Source organism: Aplysia californica, unplaced genomic scaffold, assembly GCF_000002075.1.
Source record: "Aplysia californica isolate F4 #8 unplaced genomic scaffold, AplCal3.0 scaffold00346, whole genome shotgun sequence".
NCBI lineage: Eukaryota > Metazoa > Mollusca > Gastropoda > Aplysiida > Aplysiidae > Aplysia > Aplysia californica.
The window spans coordinates 309,602-329,056 of NW_004797616.1; the positions used below are offsets into that span (position 1 = coordinate 309,602).

General features: G+C 39.2%; 2 protein-coding genes across 2 annotated transcripts in view; both read right to left on the reverse strand.

Annotated features, from left to right (window-relative positions):
- The window catches only part of LOC118477175 (protocadherin Fat 4-like), a gene marked incomplete in the record, with an annotated part of 113,600 nt that overhangs the window by 90,952 nt on the left and 3,193 nt on the right, over positions 1-19,455 (reverse strand). Inside the window, 14 exon segments of the mRNA XM_035970945.1 lie at positions 261-443; positions 1,623-1,748; positions 2,557-2,742; positions 3,377-3,520; positions 4,780-4,962; positions 5,753-5,875; positions 7,314-7,499; positions 8,115-8,237; positions 9,944-10,129; positions 11,368-11,496; positions 12,286-12,471; positions 15,170-15,292; positions 16,097-16,279; positions 17,763-17,891. Of these exon segments, the coding sequence (XP_035826838.1) occupies positions 261-443; positions 1,623-1,730 (291 nt within the window).
- Positions 2,542-19,455, reverse strand: part of LOC101859258 (protocadherin Fat 4) — a gene marked incomplete at its 5' end in the record, with an annotated part of 115,844 nt that continues 98,930 nt past the window's right edge. The window contains 12 exons of the mRNA XM_035970948.1: positions 2,542-2,742; positions 3,377-3,520; positions 4,780-4,962; positions 5,753-5,875; positions 7,314-7,499; positions 8,115-8,237; positions 9,944-10,129; positions 11,368-11,496; positions 12,286-12,471; positions 15,170-15,292; positions 16,097-16,279; positions 17,763-17,891. Coding sequence (XP_035826841.1) covers positions 2,542-2,742; positions 3,377-3,520; positions 4,780-4,962; positions 5,753-5,875; positions 7,314-7,499; positions 8,115-8,237; positions 9,944-10,129; positions 11,368-11,496; positions 12,286-12,471; positions 15,170-15,292; positions 16,097-16,279; positions 17,763-17,891 — 1,896 coding nt within the window. The remainder of the gene's footprint in view (positions 2,743-3,376; positions 3,521-4,779; positions 4,963-5,752; positions 5,876-7,313; positions 7,500-8,114; positions 8,238-9,943; positions 10,130-11,367; positions 11,497-12,285; positions 12,472-15,169; positions 15,293-16,096; positions 16,280-17,762; positions 17,892-19,455) is intronic.

The window sequence follows — 19,455 nt, forward strand, 5'->3', positions numbered from 1 at the left end:
GACAGCGGCCATTCAATCGTCTTTTTCATTTAGAAAATAACCAGTTACACAACAGAGACCATTTACAAATGAGAATAAGGAAGGAAAAAAAGATGATAAGAAAAAAACATTTACCTGTCGTGGGCAACAACGTCATATATTGCACATCGGACCGGTAAGAAAAAAAAAAGTGTTCTTTCTAAGTTGTTGTTTTTTTCAGGAACTGAGAAAAAAACATTTACACAGAGACAGTATGTAAGTAATTAAGCTGCACAACTCACCCCATCAGCATCATCGGCCAACACAGAGAGAATACTGGTGCCCACGCTGGTCGTCTCGTTGATGGTCACACGGTAAGGGCTCTGTGTGAACTGTGGGCTGAACTCATTCCTGGCAATGCTTACCTCCACCGTTGCCGTGGCAACTTGAGTGGGGTACGCTGTGTCATACGCTGTCACTCTCAACTGAGGACAGGAAAACATGGATTTTCAATCCGGATAAACCTGGTTATACATACTGAAAAATACTCTACCCAAAAGAATCAATTCATGCACAAAAAAGATTTCACCTGAAATAATATAGTCAAAACTAGACTAAGAACACAACACCCTTGACTCAAAAATCACATGTACAGATGTTTTAACTCTTTGAATCTGGCTCGTTTTTGGTACCGCATTTCACCTTCTCGCTGCTTAAGTGGCGCTTTGGCAGAACCGATTTCATCAACCCCAAGATCTACACCTGATCCTATGCTATATTTACTCCCTACATTCACTCCTATTGTGGAACTTTGTCCAAATACAAATGGTTTGAGTGTTCACATAAACAAATCCATCAATATTTGACTGAACGATAGCCGCTTTAAAGTAACACCCTTTGCCACTGGTTGTGTAAAATTGTGGAATCCCTTGCATACTGAAAATGTTCAACTACTCCATTCACCAAAATGCCAGTGTGGAGAAGCTGACTTAACTACAGTGTGGAATACATCCTCCAGCATATCCGTACACACAGAACTCTAAGACATGAAACATGGCCAATCCCATTAACTTACTTAAACTGTTACCTTTCCATCCTCTACTACTGTTAAGCATCGAGGGAATATGCTTTAACACTTGAAGAAAAGCTATACAGGCCAACAGTAGAGCTAAGCAGAGGACAGACAGCTTAGTTTACGATAGGTCATTATTGCCTTTCTCGCCCTGGTTCAGGATATAGGCCACGAACAAACACTTTCGACATTTCCCAATCCTGAGCTAATCGGTTGATGTCACTCCATGTCTTCCCACTTTTCTGAACATCCATTTCCGTGACTCTTCTCCAGGTTCCATGTGGTCTTCCCCTTGATCTTTTACCATTATAAGTACCAGCCTTCAATTGGTGGGTGGTTGGCGGGTGCTCTGGCTTCTTCTTTAAAATCAAATATCTATCGCCCTTTTCCCACCTCCTTCTTTTTTGTGTTTCTTTTTCTCTTGTAACACCTCTAATCTTCGGCACTTATATGACTTTATTGTGTTGCAAGTGCCGTAAAACGCTTACTACAACTAAAACTAAAACCTTCAATTGCGATGCGACTGAGATATAAAAAAACAACAACACATCAACTCGCTGTAAGATCTGAGGCTACTCAATGCCACACTCACCACATAGTTGAAGTTTGTCTTGTCCGTCCTCAGATTATTCCTCAGAGTGATGGCTCCCGTGGTGCTGTTGACGTTGAAGTAGAACGGACCGATGCTGTCACCAATCATGTTGTAGACCAGTGAGCCCTGGCAATAATAAGATAAGATAGAGAAGATAAGATAACATTTTATTGATCTCTACAAAGAGAAATTTGCTGCAAGATGGTAAGTATATTTACACACACTCTCAACATACTCACATGTACACACATACACATATAAATACACACATACACACACAAGCACTCACTCCTACCTTCACACACACACTCACACACCAATATGCGCATACATATACATATGAATGATCACTGCATGAACATACAAAATTATGTTCTTCTTACCAACTTGTCTGATATGGTCAACCATGAAATGCTTTTCCTTGCTTCAAATCTCAGTACATGGAAAAACTAATGACAATGAGTTGCCCAGTTGAAAATATCTTCAGCCCTCCCCCCCCCCCCCCTGCTTTTCTTCTTCTGCACTTCCCCCTTCCCTCCTTTCTTCGGGAAAGTATCATTATCCTTTCTCCACCACCTTGTCCTTCTCCTCCTTCTCCTTTTCCCCCTGTTTATGCTCCTCCTCTTCCTCCTCTCTGTCCCCTCTTCCTCCTCTCTTCCCTTCTTCTTCTTTGCCTTCTTTGTTTTTGTCTTCTCCTCCTCCTCCTCCTCCTCCTCCTCCTCCTCCTCCTCCTCCTCCTCCTCCTCCTCCTCCTCCTCCTCCTCCTCCTCCTTCTTCTTCTTCTTCTTCTTCTTCTTCTTCTTCTTCTTCTTCTTCTTCTTCTTCTTCTTCTTCTTCTTCTTCTTCTTCTACCTCTCCTCCCCTCCTCCTTCTCCTCCTCCTTTATCCTCTCACTTTTCACCATTAACGATAAAAGAGATCAATCATCACTTACCACCAGATCCTGATCCACAGCGGTCACCTCGTACACCAGCGAGCCTACAAGTGTGTTCTCAGATAGGCCAAATCTGTACGGCAACTCCACAAAGTTAGGGAGGAACCTATTCCTTATCACACTGACGGTCACCGAGGCGTCGGCGGTTTTTTCGTTCACTCGCTGGTCCCTCACTTGGACAATGAACTGGAATGGGAAAGGTAGTTTTGGTTTTAGTAAGAGTGTTATGGCATTTTCATCATCATCATCATCATCATCACCTTCATCGTCATCATCATCATCATCATCATCATCATTATCATCATCATCATTGTTTAAAAAGCAGAGTAGGAAGGAGAGTCTTGCTTGATTTACAGACCCCCAAAAATATATAAAATGTTTAAAACTTGTTTTATTGAATCTGCTCAAAGTTTCGCCACATAGGCTTCCTCAGGAGCAACTCAGGATCATCATTTTCATCATCATCATCATCACTGCTTTTCTCCTCCTGCATCAGGGTACACACCACGAACATACAGTTTCTACCGCTCCCTATTTTGGGATAGCCTCTTGATGTTATTTCATATCTTCCTATATTTTCTGTACATGTTACTCTCCTCCAGGTTCCATGTGGCCTTCTCCTTGATCTCTTACCCTGCGACTTCCAATCCAACAACTCGCAAAATAAATAAGTAATATTTAGACTGAAGATTAGAGGTGTTGCTGAAGAATTACATACAAAGAAAAGACAGAGGAGAGATAATGACAATAGATATTTGATAGGAAAGAAAGAGCAACCCACATCAGAACACCCGCCCACAGTAAAATCCTCGGCACTTACGTTAAAGCTGGTGTCCTGGTCAACATCGTCGGTGAGCGGTCTCTTCAGTGAGATGGCGCCGGTCTGCTCAATGATGTAGAAATAGTCCAGAGCCTTGTCGCTGTTAAGTGACCCGGTGGACAGAAGGCTGTAGCGGAGATCATCCTGTCAATGGAAAGAAACAGTCATAAAATATTAACTCTTTATCTCCGGCAAACCGCTCCCAGTGGCTCGCGGTCGGATCCACTGTGCCAGTGAGTCGCTGACAGCGGCTCGGGAACATTCCTTTACAACGACTTCGACATCAAATTACTCATTTTCGGCAAGGAAAACAGGTCTCTTATACCGGAAGTTCATTCAGTAGATTAAAAACTATCAAAATAGGTTTGTTAGTTTCGATTTTATGACCCATTTAATGACCTTTCTGTCATTTTTAGATTTAGCACCAAAAAGGGCCCCGGCGCAGTGGGTTTACCCCCTCGGAGACAAAGAGTTAAGAACATAGATATGATTATGTACGCAAATCAAACGTGAGGTGTGCTCACAAAATGAGTTACTTCTAGGATTTTAGCCTGATGAAAAAAGATACGTCAAATTTATAGGTTGAGTCTTTACAATTTACTAGTATTTGGTGATAAAAGACATGTTAAGCTTGAAGAGAATGGCATTATATTGGTTTAGAATCTATAAATATGACCTATGTGTTGATTTTCAGCCGATATCTCTATTCATGGATTGCACAAAGTAACTCATTCTGTCAGCACGTCTCACAAATCATCGGCACCCCAATCTTTTGTTCAAGAAGTTCAAGAACAGAAAGTAAAACTTTTCAGGAGAGATTGAAAAAAAAATGTTTCATTCTTTTTTTTTTAAGTGTGTATGTATCTTTTCTAATTTTCTCGAGTGTACGTAACCGATACATCAGAAAAAGAAACTACAATTTAAACATTTTTCAAATCAAAATTTGGGATTTAGCTTAGTCCATCTGAACAGATGCCATTGAAATATTTATTAAAGTTGACTATACTAAAGTAACTATACCCCAGTGGTAAATACAATGCTTGAGAATTTTCCAGTGAATAATACATGAAAGTTCTAAAACATTTATCAACTCAAAGTTTAAGGTAATACTTGTCAAGATGAAAATGCAATGAAAAAATAAACAATGAAACGTGTGCTCAGTAAATAACTTATTTTGTTTTGCCTTGATATTGTGCAGAATTTACAAGAGGTGATCTTACGAGAGATCATATTCTTTTATGTAAAAGCTGTACAAAGGTTGAAAAAAGGTTGACATGTCAAGCTGAAGTAAAGTATCTATTATTGTCTGTATTGCATTATGCGGTATTATTTTGAATGTACCATTAGAACATAAATGTACTGAAAAGAAAAAGAAAATTGACACAATCCAGTTTTTCTCCTACCCCGTCTCGGTCCGTGCCGGTCACTTGAATGACGAGGTTGCCCAGATTGTATGTCTCAGGGATCACTGTAGAGTACGGGCCGTTCACGAACGTTGGAGCGTTTGGATTACGAGTCACAAAGATGGGTACGGTTGCCGTAGCAACCCTGTTTGGTGAGGCATCATCGTAGGCAATCACCCGAAGCTGTGAACAGTTGTACACAAGAGAGGAATAACCGTCAGTTACATCAAAACATATAAACTATACATAAGAGTAATGAAACAGTGAATAATAAACTGCCATATCCACAAACCCTAATAGTAGAGCAAAATTTTCTGGTCTATCAACATTTTAAAAATACAGTTACCAGGTCTGTGATTTCATTTATATCTCATATGGTTCTCCATGAATACATTAAAGCTGCATTTGTTCCTGGCCTGCTTTAACTCTTTCTGTACCATGCACCAACACAGCATCATCCTAGCACACATTATTTCATTAAGTGTGGACCACTCTAGGTATAAAAAGAGTTAAAGCCCTAACATACGCATTATGTTCTCTCTGAATAGATTTTTTCTGTTTTTTAGGCTTTTTGTAACAAGTGGCTGTTGTGTATGTAGGTGTGTGTGCAAGTTTTTTTGTGGGACTGTCTGTACTCAAGCATTTATTGGAGAAAAAGTGAGCAGGCAGAGAGAGGGAAGAGAGAGAGAGTGAGAGTGAGAGTGAGAGTGAGAATGAAAGAAAGACTAAGAGAGAAAGAGAGAACAAGAAGAGAGAACAAGAGAGATAAAGAATAAAACACAGAAAGAAAAAGAGAATGAAAGTATGAGAAAGAGAGAAAGAAAGAAAGACAAAGAGAGAAAGAGAAAGAAAAAAAGAGAGAGAAAGAAAGAAAGACAAAGACAGAAAAAGAAAAACTGAAAAAGAGAGAGAAAGAGAAAGAAAGAGAGAACAAGTTTCTATGACAACTGCAATGATATCCCCGTGAACTCACAGTGTATGATGTGGCTAGGTCTTGCTTCAAGTCCTCCTGCACAAACACGGAGCCACTGACAGAGTCTACGTTGAAGTAAAACTCTGCCTGGAAGTCTCCGGTCACCTCGTACCTGATGGTGCCCTGAAACATAACAGTGAAGCCTCCATTACACGCAATGATAAATTGTACAAAAACTTGACGATCTATTGATTATTTCAGGAAGGTTACATGTACCTATGAATTGTACAAAACTGGACGATCTATCGATTATTTTTGGAAGGTTAAACGCAATGATAAATTGTACAAAAACTTGACGATCTATCGATTATTTTTGGAAGATTACACGCAATGATAAATTGTACAAAAACTGGACGATCTACCAATCATTTCTGGAAGGTTACACGCAACGATAAATTAATTGTACAAAAACTGGACGATCTATCAATCATTTCTGGAAGGTTACACGCAACGATAAATTAATTGTACAAAAACTGGACCGTCTATCGATCATGAGTAAAATCTTTGGGTGTAACCACAATATTGTACAAAGTTTGAACGATTGGACGATGGCTTGGAGACTCGGTCGAGAAATCAAATGCTGCTTGATATTTTCCATGCGATCACGATCAGATTTGGAGGAGACGCGCTGTGACGTAGAAGCACTTTAAATTTTGCCGCCACGCAGGATTAAACTTAGGGCTCAATATTTTAATAATGACTATTGCAGGTAAAAACTGATTTCGGAATCAGTGTCTCAAAATAAGCAAAGTTGCTCAAGGAGAACCTTTTTTGATGCGCTATTATGTAAATTTTAGCAATTTTATTATTAAGTTGATCGTCAATGATGAAGTTGCACATTCCTTTACGACGACTTTGACATCAAATTACTTTTCGGCAACTGCAGAAAACAGGTCTCTTATACCGGAATTTCAATCATTAGATGAAGAACTATCAAAATAGGTGTGCTAGTTTCAATTTAATTACCCATTTAATCAAGTTTTTGTCATTTTTAGACTTAGCACCAAAAAAGGGCCCCTGTGTAGTGGGTTTACCCCCCCCGGAGATAAAGAGTTAAGAAACTGCAATATGTAAAAATTCAAAATTTCAGCTCAGTACATCTTAATAGCTGGCCAACAATAAAAAGCCGGACGAATCTGTCAAAACGATGGTGTCGGTGGCCTAGTGGTCAGGCTACCGGACTCGTAATCATGAGGTTGCGGGTCGGGGATTCGAGCTGCGGGCCCAACGTTGTGTCCTTGGGAAAGACAATTTACACGAATGTTTCCCACTTCACCCAGGTGAAAATCCCAGCTATAGACAGTGAAAGATCTCGCCAGCTTGTTACTGTTTGAGTGCTTAACCAGCTGCTTGCACTGTACGCTTCCCGGGAAGCTAAGAATGTTTCTGAGAGTTCTACGGTCTGCTGGGGTAATAATATAGTGTAAAGCACATAGAGCTTGCTTTCGAGTGGGGATATGCTCTATGCTATTTATTATTATTATTAAAGCGCATAGAGCTTGCTTTCGAGTGGGGATATACGCTATACAAATGCTATTTATTATTATAATTAACCTCTCACCCTGAGGTCAGCATCAGAGGCCGTGACCCTGTAGAAGGTCGTGCCGAGGGCAGCTGTCTCCAGGGTGCTGGCCGAGTAAGGCGTGTTGATGAAGAAGGGAGGTGACTCATCCCTAACCACAGTCACGATAACGTTGCTGGTCGCAGTTCTCTCCGGGTTGCTCTGATCGCTTGCCTCAACGCTGAACTGTAGTATTAATGATTTTTAAAATAATAATAATAATAATAATAATAATAATGATAATAATAATAATAAGATAATTAACTAAAACAATAATGATTAATATCATTAATAATAATGATAATGATAATAATAAAATAATCAACTAAACAATAATAATTAATACTATTATTATTATTATTATTATTATTAATATAACAATAATAATAACAATAATGACAATAATAAGAATAATGATTTTAAAAATAATAATAATAATAATAATAATAATAACGATAATAACAATAATAATAAATTGAACTGTCATAACAATAATAATAATAACAATGGTTCATCCAGTGGGTTAGTTAAATTTATCTTATCATGTCCTATCATATCATATCTTATGATGTTGTTATCGATCCAGTAAAATTGCGAGGATAACCCCGTGAACTTACAATGTATGACGTGTATGATATCTATCATATCTTATGAAAGATTCCAGTGTCTTATCTTATCTTAGATTCATATCTTCTCTTATCAAGTCTTATCCTATCTTAGCTTCACATCTTCTTTCATCAAATCTTATCTCATCTTATCTATCTAGCGAGAGAGTAGCAGAGCGGGCCACGACTGTCTCACCCTGAACTGGTTGGAACCGGAAAGCGTTAGCGGGCTCTTCAAGGAGATGAAGCCCGTGTCGGAGTTGAGGAAGAAGAACTCGTTGTCCTCCACGTCTCCGATCAGTCGATACTTGATCACGTCCTGGTGACACAGAAAAGCAAAGATGAAAGCAAATTTTGTACCAAGGTCGATCATCTGGACTGACTATCAATCATCCAGACTGACCAAGACAATCTGACTATCAATCATCCAGACTGACCAAGACAATCTGACTATCAATCATCCAGACTGACCAAGACAATCTGACTATCAATCATCCAGACTGACCGGGACGACAGAAGGAGGGAGACGAAGGTGCATGTGGTGTATTTGGTTGTTTTTGGTTGTGGCAGGGGGTTAGGCCTAGCCTATTGTATTGTTTGGCTGAAAGTGTGAGAGTGAGTAAAGTGTGAGTCTGTGTTCAGTTATATTGTTTGCAAGTTGATAAAAGTCTGAGTTACTACTGGTGGGACTTGGAGAGGAGAGAGTTGTATCAAGGCAGAGGAGGCCTACTGACAGTATAGGTTGTGAAAAAGGCTAGTTAGAGCCTCGGTTCAGTTGTGCGTGAAGTGTGAGATTCCAATCCAACGCATTGGGGCCCCAAAGCTGCGGAAGGAATCACAACACAGAGCAGAGGAACAGGTTTGGCTAATTCCTGTTATAGTGGCATGTGACAGAAGGTTAGTAGTGTAAAATCTTTGTTTTATGTTCCAAGTAACAACAGTGCAGACAGAGGAAATGATGGGAAGATAATTTCAAATAATGGACGGGTGAGAATGGAACAACACACTGTGGAAAACTAAGAACTGTGAGGAACAAATGAATCTGGTGGAAAATTCTGCGGTGGTACCCCAACGGTCATCCAGACAACGAGATAGATGATAATGAAAATAAAGATGATGATGAGATAAATATGAATAATTAAGTTAATCGTCAATCCTCGGGACCGGATGCGAACGACGATAACGATAACCTGTAAGCACACAAGTTAGTCTGCTTTGACTATGAAAGTTAATTTTTACGAAGATTATTGGCCACATTCCTTTCACTGTTTTGAAAATATGATAGCATAGATGTAGGGTAACAAACACACTAACAATGTCATCACTTAGAAGCGGCCCCCATGGGATTTTTCGGCCTACTTTTATTAAATGCTAGGGATGAAGATGACGAATTATTTCCAAATTTTTGGTCACTCTATGCGAGGAGTTCGGAATGAGGGTTGTGTCCTGCCCCCCAGGACAGCCTGGTGGGGATCTAGAGTAAGCACCAAACAAACTTAACACTAAAAAACTAACACGCATGTCATTTCCTACATCGGAACATCATCATCGCCAACATAAATAATTATCCTCATGCTCACTATCACAATTACCATTACCGTCACCATCGCCAACAACATCATCATCATCAGCAGCATTATCATCATCATTATCATCATTGCCGACTCAACAATTCCCCTTTCATATAACAATCTGCACCATTACTTTCTTTTTACGTAACCAACAAAAACGGGCACCAAAATCAGGACACGGGGAAAAAAAAAATTAATCGTCAATTGTCATTTCTTTGGAATGAACAACCATTCAGAATTACTAAGCCGTAATTTCTTTTTAAAATTTATCGCACTTTCTTAATCTGTAGTATCAGTTGCATGAGCTCCAGAAATATTTTAAAGTCAAAATTCTATATTCTACATTTAGAATATGATGAAAACAGTTGAAACATCTAATTTAATGAGGAATGTAGCAGAACCTGCTCAGAGATGTTCATGGAACAAACTAAAAGAAACAGAATGGTTTTCTTACAAAAGGATCCAAGTCAGTGGCATTCACATCCACGATACTGGAGCCGATCTGTAGGTCTTCACTGACCACTCTCTCGTAGCTCACGGGGAAGAACACGGGTGGGTTGGGGTTGAGGTTCACCGATATAGTGGCAGTGGCAGTGGCTTGGACGCTGGGGTAGGCACTGTCGAAGGCGATGAGGCTCAACTGGGAATAACAATGAAAATAATAAATAATAATGATAAATAATAGCGATAAATCAAAGCGATAAATCATAAAGGTAAATCATAATGATAAATCATTATGATAAATCAAAATGATAAATCATAACGATAAATGATAAATAATGATGATAAATAATACAAATAAATAATGATGATAAATAACAATGATAAATAATAAGAATATCTGGCATTTATAAAGCGCTCAATCCGAATAATAAAAAGCACAAGTATTGAGAGCTCTAGAAATACAAGTAGTACCAGAAAGACAATACATTTTGTTCTGACAAAAATCTCTATGTATCTCTTAATCTAAGAGCAAAATTGGCTAGAGCTGACACTAGCAAGCTAAGAAGGTAGATAGGAGGACAGATTAGTACAATGCAAAATAGAAAAATGGTCTTTAACAAATCTTATCAATTCTCCAAACAAATTTTCTCTTTTATTTTCGTCTTTTTCCCATTCTTAGAAAAAAAATGACTAAAAAGATCAAAATTATTTAACCACAGTGACAATATTCTGTGTCACAGTCTTTTCTCATGCTTATTCCTTTAAAGTTCTATTGGACACGAAATTGCAGAGACTCTGACACTGGATCCTCCAACCCAAGTCAAAAGGAAACAAATTATACACAATATTGTATCCCCTCGCCTCGGGGGGGGGGGGGGGGGGGGGAGGGGAGCAAACTCTTCCATTGAATGCACCACTACTCACAAAGTGTGTGTCTGTGTGTCTGTGTTGACACTACACTACTCACAAAGTATGTGTCTGTGTGTCTGTGTTGACACTGCACTACTCACAAAGTATGTGTCTGTGTGTCTGTGTTTACATTACACTACTCACAAAGTATGTGTCTGTCTTGTATTTTGACACAGTACTACTCACAAAGTATGTCTGTGTATCTGTGTTGACACTACACTACTCACAAAGTATGTGTCTGTCTTGTATCGTGACACTAAACTACTCACAAAGTATTTGTCTATCTTGACACTGCACTACTCACAAAGTATGTGTCTGTGTTGACACTACACTACTCACAAAGTATCTGTGTGTCTGTTTTGACACTACACTACTCACAAAGTATGTGTCGGTCTTGACACTAAACTACTCACAAAGTATGTGTCTGTCTTGAATCTTGACACTACACTATTCACAAAGTATGTGTCGGTCATGACACTACACTACTCACAAAGTATGTGTCTGTTTTGACACAACACTACTCACAAAGTATGTGTCGGTCTTGACACTGTCCAGCCCCAGAGTTTGGGTGACGATGACATTGCCGGTGACCTCATTGATGTCGAAAAATGTCGGAGCAGGGTAGTTGCCGATCACACCAAACCTGATTTCTCCCTGAAATATAAAAAGATACACTTGTTCAGAAAGGGAGAATTTACGCTATTTTTTTTCCATTTTGCGTCTTTTTCAATTATTTTTTTTTTTTGGGGGGGGGGGGTTTACTTCCAAGGCTTTGAGTTCCCTTTCCCTTGAAAAGAACATTTATTAGGGGTGATACCCTCATATGACCTTATGCAGTTGCAAGCGCCGTAAAACTCTTTACTACTAAAACTGTGAGGGGGTGCTGACAAAATAAGTTACTTCTCGCAATCCATGAATAAGGATAGAAGTAGAACACAAACACAAGGGTGAAATTTGTAGATTTTTCAACTGACGCCACTTTCTTCAAGTTTAGCTTGTCTTTTGTCCTTTTCTGTTAATAAATAATATGCACCTAACCTATAAATGTTATCCATTCAGTTAGAATCTGAGAAGTAAACCATTTTGTCAGAATGCTTCACATGTCTTCAAAGTCCAAGGAAGAAAATGTGTGAGGCATGCTGACAAAATGAGTTACTTCTCGCAATCCATGAAGGCATATATCCGCTGAAATTGTGATACCTGCAGATCAAGATCGTGAGAAAAAAAACTGATACCTGCAAATCGAGATTGTGAGAAAAAAAACTGATACCTGCAAATCGAGATTGTGAGAAAAAAAACTGATACCTGCAAATCGAGATTGTGAGAAAAAAAACTGATACCTGCAAATCGAGATTGTGAGAAAAAAAACTGATACCTGCAAATCGAGATTGTGAGACAAAAAATGATACCTACAGATCAAGATCGTGACAAACAATGTGGTACCTGCAGGTCAAGATCCTCAGCCCTGGCGCGGAGCACGGTGGAATTGACGGGCACGGTCCTCTGTACGGTCACGCGGTACGGCAGCTGGGTGAAGCGAGGAAGCTGCTGGTCGCGGATGATGTTGATGATGGCCACAGACACGTCAAACTGCTCGGGGACACCCTGGTCTCGGGCTCGGAGGTTCAGCTGGGGAGAGATGAGAATGGAAAACATAAGTACAAGAATTTAAAAAAAATAATATATCTTTTTTTTATTTAGAACATTTTAAACAAAATTTTATCATCTTCGTCATCCAGTGCCAGATCTGCGACAGACATCGGCGATCATGGTTTTCCATTCATTCCTTTGCTCGGATGCTCTCAAAAATGCTACATTTCCCTGATCTTTCCCTGTTACCCATTTGTTTAGGTTCCCTAAGTATGTTGTTCTGAGCCTACCCCTGCCTCGCTTGCCCTCAATTTTGCCAGTGAGAGCTAGATGTTCAAGACCCTTATGTCTATTCAGGTGTCCCAAAAACTGCATTTGTTATTTCCTGATTGTTTTTAACATTGAGCGTCCCACTTGGGCTTCATCAAGCACTACCTCATTTGATTTCTTTTCCTTCCACGATACTCTTAGCAGTCGCGCGGTGTCTCAAAAACTGCATTTGTCATTTCCTGATTGTTTTTAACATTGAGCGTCCCACTTGGGCTTCATCAAGCACTACCTCAGTTGATTTCTTTTCCTTCCACGATACTCTTAGCAGTCTCCTAAGAAACCACATTTCTGTTGCTTCTATTTTATTTTCACTGTCTTTAGTGATTGTCCAGCATTCACAGCCATATAGAAGGGTAGACCAAACATAGCATTTCAGGACTTTCATTTTGGTGTTCATTGAGATGTTTCTATTTTTCAGGATTGGGCTCACTTTATTGAAACTAGCCTTAGCCATTGTAGTTCTCCGTTTTATTTCTCTGGAGCATTTGGCGTCAGATGTTATCATATATCCTAGATATCTAAACTGTTGCACTTGTTTGATCTTTTCACCTTTGCTAATGACATTACAACTAGGGTTTGCCGCTTTTTGTGATATTACCATGCATTCTGTTTTCTTTCCATTCAACAATAATCCTTTACGTTCACTTTCTGTTACAACAGTATCTAGAAGCAATTGAAGGTCCTTTTCGGAGCCTGGTATTAAAACTGTGTCTTCTGCATACCTGATGTTATTAATATTTTCTCCATTTACCTTGAGGCCTGGACATTCTTCTATGTTTCTACGGATTGTTTCACTGTACATGTTAAAGAGGTCTGGTGACATAACACATTCTAGCCTCACTCCTCGCCTGATCTGCTTATATTCACTGTATTCTCCATTAATTCGTACAGCAGCGTTTTGGTCCCAGTACAAATTTCGGATAATTCCTAGATCTTTTCCATCTATGTCTAGCTTTTCCAGTATTTTAAATAGTTCGATCATGTCTAACTTATCAAACGCCTTTGAATAATCTACGAAGCATAAATACAGATCTTTCTGTGCTTCAATACATCTTTCTTTTTACTTCTTTTTATTTTTAAAAAAAGGAATGAAGCAAACATTCTTTTTAACTATTGAAAAAAAGGAATGAATGAATCAAAGCTGAATTCAACTGCGGGGGGGGGGGGGGGGGGGGGAGAGAATGGAAAACTCATGTACAAGAATTTTTTTTTAAACAATACAACAATTTCTTAAGATAAAAAATAAACCAAAAAATATTTTTTTACTAAAAAAAAAGAAGTGAAAAGGCAAAAGAAAACCTTTAAATCTGACAATTTAAGACAATCCTCATATGACCCTGACATTAATTAAGCTGTACTTGGTCTCAGAGTAAACTCGTGTCCACACCAAAAGTCCAACAGCATTGATTGTGACTGACAAAGACACTGGAACTATTTGCAAAAGCAACAAATTGAGGAGCGATTCATTTACTCATCAGTCTACACAAATAAATAAAATTAAAATAATAAATTACACTTTTATTTGTCCCAGAAGGGCACTTTGTTTTACAATGGCAAACATACATACATAAATACATAATTATAAATACGTACGTACATAAATACATACATGCATAAATACATACATAAATACACACTATTACACAAATACAGAACAGTTTACTAACAATGCCACTGTCGGTCGCCACTGTGCAGCGCCCTGTAATTTGAGCTAGGGTTGTCGTGTCTTGCTCAAGGACACACTCCAGTGACCACCCATCTGATCCCCGTGTCACCGACACTTGCTTGACATTGCTTGAGTCAAAACTCACTACTCACTTAGCCACTGGAGCCCCAGTACTACGATATTTGAGTTACAGTCTACCTGCTCTATCATCACCCCTCCATGATATTCAGCTGTACAAACAATCACTTCCACTTTCCCACCTTGTGTTTCTTTAACATTTTTAAGTCACTTGGTACAATAATGCGCCTGTGAAAATTATCCATTCCAGTCACCAGGCTGGAGAGGTCCGTTGCAGTCTCTCTCGTGGCTGGGTGACTAGATGGGGTATTTTTTACTGCTGGCTGTGTGACTGCAAAGTGTTAATATTATCATAATGACACTGTCTAGAAAGTCCACCTGTCTATGACAACCACTTTCTCATAAACAACGAGTAGCTGTCTTGGACAATTTCAACTTTATTTTGAAATATCTGTTACTCTTGCATTGCAATATTTTTCTCATTTCCAATACAGTTTTTCCAAGCAAGTAATTATTCATTGTTTCAGGAAGCAACATCCCTGCATTCCGGACATGTCCATTGATGCGCTGTTGCTCTTTCCACTGATTGCCAAGCAGGCCCTTTTATTACCAAGCAGGTTTTATTTCCAAGCCGGTAACCAAAAGGTTAACCCCACAGCTCACCTGGTCACTGATCTGTACGCCCTCAGTCAGAGGCTTCTTGAGAGAGATGAAACCCGTGTCTGGGTTCAGGTAGTAATACTCCAGGGCTCGGGCATCGCCCACAAGCTCGTACTTCACAACATCCTGAAAGGTCAAGGGTATAAAAAGTACGGGGTCAAACTCTCCAGTCAAAGGAAGCATATTAACTTGATAGCCCATCACTAAAGATCACAATGATAGTTCTTCATTCACTGTCTAACAATGACCAATGCATCTGCAGAGCAGAATAATTCATAAATGAAACAAAAGAAATAAAGGATAAAAGGATAAAAGGACTTCTGCTATGGCTGATGAGATCACTTCTGGTAAGGAAGAGTTGCCATATTTTGAGCATTTGAAAAGTTTATCTCCACTTCTGGATGTGTACAGTTTTCAGGCTTCTCTCTTGGCATCAGCCTTTCTATAACCATTATTTCAACCTAAGAAAATGCAAAGTAGACAGGCAGAAGAAACAAGGGGAGAGTAAAGACGAAGGACATACAAGATCCACCCACCACCTACTTACATACTCGTAAAGGAAGAAAACTCAGACAATGATTTCTAAAAAGACATAAGTGGTGCTTGGGGGAAAAAATGCATTATACGTAAGTATTTGTGGGTGTCACAGGATATGAACATATAGGGATTTTAAATATTAGGATATGACTCCCAACTCCCCTAAAATGATCTCTGAGAAAAAGACAGTTACGAATCCAGCAGCCTAATTCCCATTATCCATCCACTTTTCATCTTTCAAGTCAGCATGTGCTGTTCAAAATTGCAGATACATGACTCCTTTACTCTTAATTCAGGCATCTACGATTTTCTAAATCCTGAATTTTCAAAAGACCAGGAATATAAACATTCTTATGATATTATTTCTAAAAAGCCTTCTGAAAAGCCACTTACACCATCAGAATCAACGGCGGTCACTTGCAAGACGCTCTGCCCCAGCTCAAAAGTGTCCGGGATTGTGGTCACGTACTGGGGCAGAGAGAACGCTGGACCCGACGGGTTACGGATCACGTTGATTGTCACCTGTGCCGTGTCGCGGTTGTTCGGGTACACAGAGTCGTACACGATGATGGACAGCTGGAAAACATTGAGAAATATGATTATCATATATCGTCATAAATGCGTGTGACTGTGAGTCTTATTGAGAATGTAATTACATACTACGTGTGCACGCAAATACTATGTGTGTTGAAGAGAAGTGAAGGGTGTGCATGTATGAACTTGTGTGTGTGTGTGTGTGCGTGTATTTGTTTGTGTGTGTGTGTGTGTGTGTGTGTGTGTGTGTGTGTGTGTATTTGTTTGTGTGTGTGCGTGTATTGGATTGTGTGTGTGTGTGTGTGTATTTGTTTGAGTGTGTGTGTGAGTGAGTGAGTGAATGTATATGTGTGTGTGTGTGTGTGTGTGTGTGTGTGTGTGTGTGTGTGTGTGTGTGTGTGTGCGTCTGTCTGTCTGTCTGAGTGTGTTTTGCACTTCATCTTATCTTATTTCAAACAGCCAATACAACAGAATATGTGCCAAGGCTTCAGAGCAATGCTACCATCAAAGCATCGAGGACAATATTATCTTATATTATGAATGTGACCCAGGTTTAGTTGATAATCAATAAAAACAAAACTATCTATCTTGAAAATTATATGTAATAGTGTCCAGCCCAGATGGAAGCAATAGCTCTAATATTTTATCTCTTGAAACACCCTTCATAATGATATAGAGTAACTTTTAAACATGCTTTATAAAATTTGGGTATTTCAACCGATTTCACTAATTTTTCTCCTAATTTAACCCGGCAGGACATTCAGAATCCCTTAATCCGGTCCACAACTTGGACTGGACACACTTGTCCACGCCTCATCTACAAAAAACCAACACTACAAAACCGGCCAACTTACAGCGTATGTGTCGCGACGTTGTGGAATCAGGCGCTCGTCAATTTTGGGGCATATGAAGTTATTGGTATTATCTAAAAGATTGTTCATTTGCTTGCCTTCGATGAAAAATTATCTATAAATTAACTTTAACAGAAGTCGAGATATCTGCCATTGAAGGAGGGGGGTCATCTGGTTTCAGAGGCAAAATAAACGAGAAAATGGCCACCAAAGTTTGGTAGATCTCATAGATTAAGCGTCCTTAGAAACTGCAAATTTAAATTTGCTGTGCCATTAATCAACGTTTTTCCATAAAACTCACACAAAAAAGTGTTTTTGAATGGACAAAGGAGGGGTTGAGCAAAAAAACAAAAATTCGAAAAAAAAGTTCTAAACTGGCTGAAAAATGCCAATTTCTCGGACTTAATTCTTTTGACGAGCGCCTGATTTCACCACGATGTCTCACATATGATGTTGTTCTGTTTTGGCAGGGCATTCAGGATCACTTCATCCCATCCAGGACTTGGATACACTTACCAGTGCCTCATCTACAACAACCAACATCACAAAACTATCCAACTCACAGCGTATGAAGTTGCTCTGTCTCGATAGTGTATTCAGGATCCCTTCATCCTTGGATACACTTACCAGTGTCTGATTTACAACAACCAACACCACAAAACTATCCAACTCACAGCGTATGAAGTTGCTCTGTCCACCAGCAGAGCCGAGCGGTCAAAGAGAGTCACAACACCGTTGTTTCTGTTGATCGTAAAGAACGCTGGAGCCACCCCAACAGGCAGCACCTCGTACTGAAGACTTCCCTGAAAGAAAAAAACATTGAGCTTCAAATATTTTCTTAGAAGCAAAAGCACTGAGTTTCTTATATTTCCTTTGAGTAATAATGACATGCACTACGTATGAAGACATATATTTTGGTTTGAGTACAATTGGCAGGCAAAATGTTGGCCGAAATTTTAGTTGTTGTTGGGGTTTTTTTCATTAATATTTTAAAATCCACATAAACTAGTTGGCCGAAATTTTAGTTGTTGTTGGGGTTTTTCTTCATTAATATTTTAAAATCCAGATAAACTAGTTGGCCGAAATTTTAGTTGTTGTTGGGGTTTTTCTTCATTAATATTTAAAAATCCAGATAAACTAGTTGGCTGAAATTTTAGTTGTTGTTGGGGGGTTTTTTCATTAATATTTTAAAATCCAGATAAACTATTTGCCTTGTCTCTGTTGAGTAAATGAAACGGAAATAGTTTAGGCACCACAGGAAAAGTTTTCCAGTTTGTTTTCAAGCGTTTTTCTAATATATTTAATAATATTCATCACTCCCAAAAAAGTAGAGGCCAGTCAAGTAAGTTCTAGACTGCATGGATCTTTTCCTTTCAGTTGGGACTATTATATTTTGCTGCTCCAATCTAAAAATTCAGTCCCTGATTCAGTCCCCGATTACTCTTATGCAACAATCTCAAGATTTTCAAACGAGCCTTTTCTCCCGGCTAGGTGATAAGAACATTTACAAAGCAACAAATTCAGTTTCTAACACACTATACTTAAAGGCTTTGAACACCTTGATCTCACTGGTAAAGTAGAAGGCAAACACAGCAGGGGTAATAATAATAATAATAATAATAATAAATAGCATTTGTATAGCGCATATCCCTGCTCAACAGCAAGCTCTATGCGCTTTACACAATATTATTACCCCAGCAGACCATAGAACATTCAGAAACATTCTCAGCTTCCCGGGAAGCATACAGTGCAAGCAGCTGATTAAGGGCTCAAACATTAACAAACTGACAAGATCTTTCACTGTCTATAGCCGGGTACCCATTCTCACCTGGGTGAAGTGAGGAAAATGTGTGTAAAGTGCCTTTCCTAAGGACACAACATCATCCCCTGATGGGATTTGAACCCACGACCTTACGGTTGCAAGTCCGAGAGCCTAACCACTAGGCCACCGACTTCAGAAAAAAAAATTACATCTCAACATTATCTCTAATAGGAAAAAGTCAAGTAGGTGAAGGGTAACAAGGACTTTTCAACATCCCAAACTAAAAAATATCACCAGGGTCGTCCACACAGGGGTCCAAACATACCACATTCAGGATTCAAACAAGCGCCACCCACATAGTAGTTTTAATTTAAGTAAGAGTTTTATGTCACTTGCAACACAATAAGGTCATTTAAGTGATGAAGAAGGGATGTGTTACAAGAGAACTATAACACACGCAAAAAAGAAGGAGAAGAGATAAGGACGATAGATGTTTGACAGGAAAGAAGGAGCAAACCCCACCAGAGCACCCGCCAACCACCTACACCCATATAGTAATTCAGGATGATCCCAACTTGGGTAACAGCCAGACAAACCATGACTTA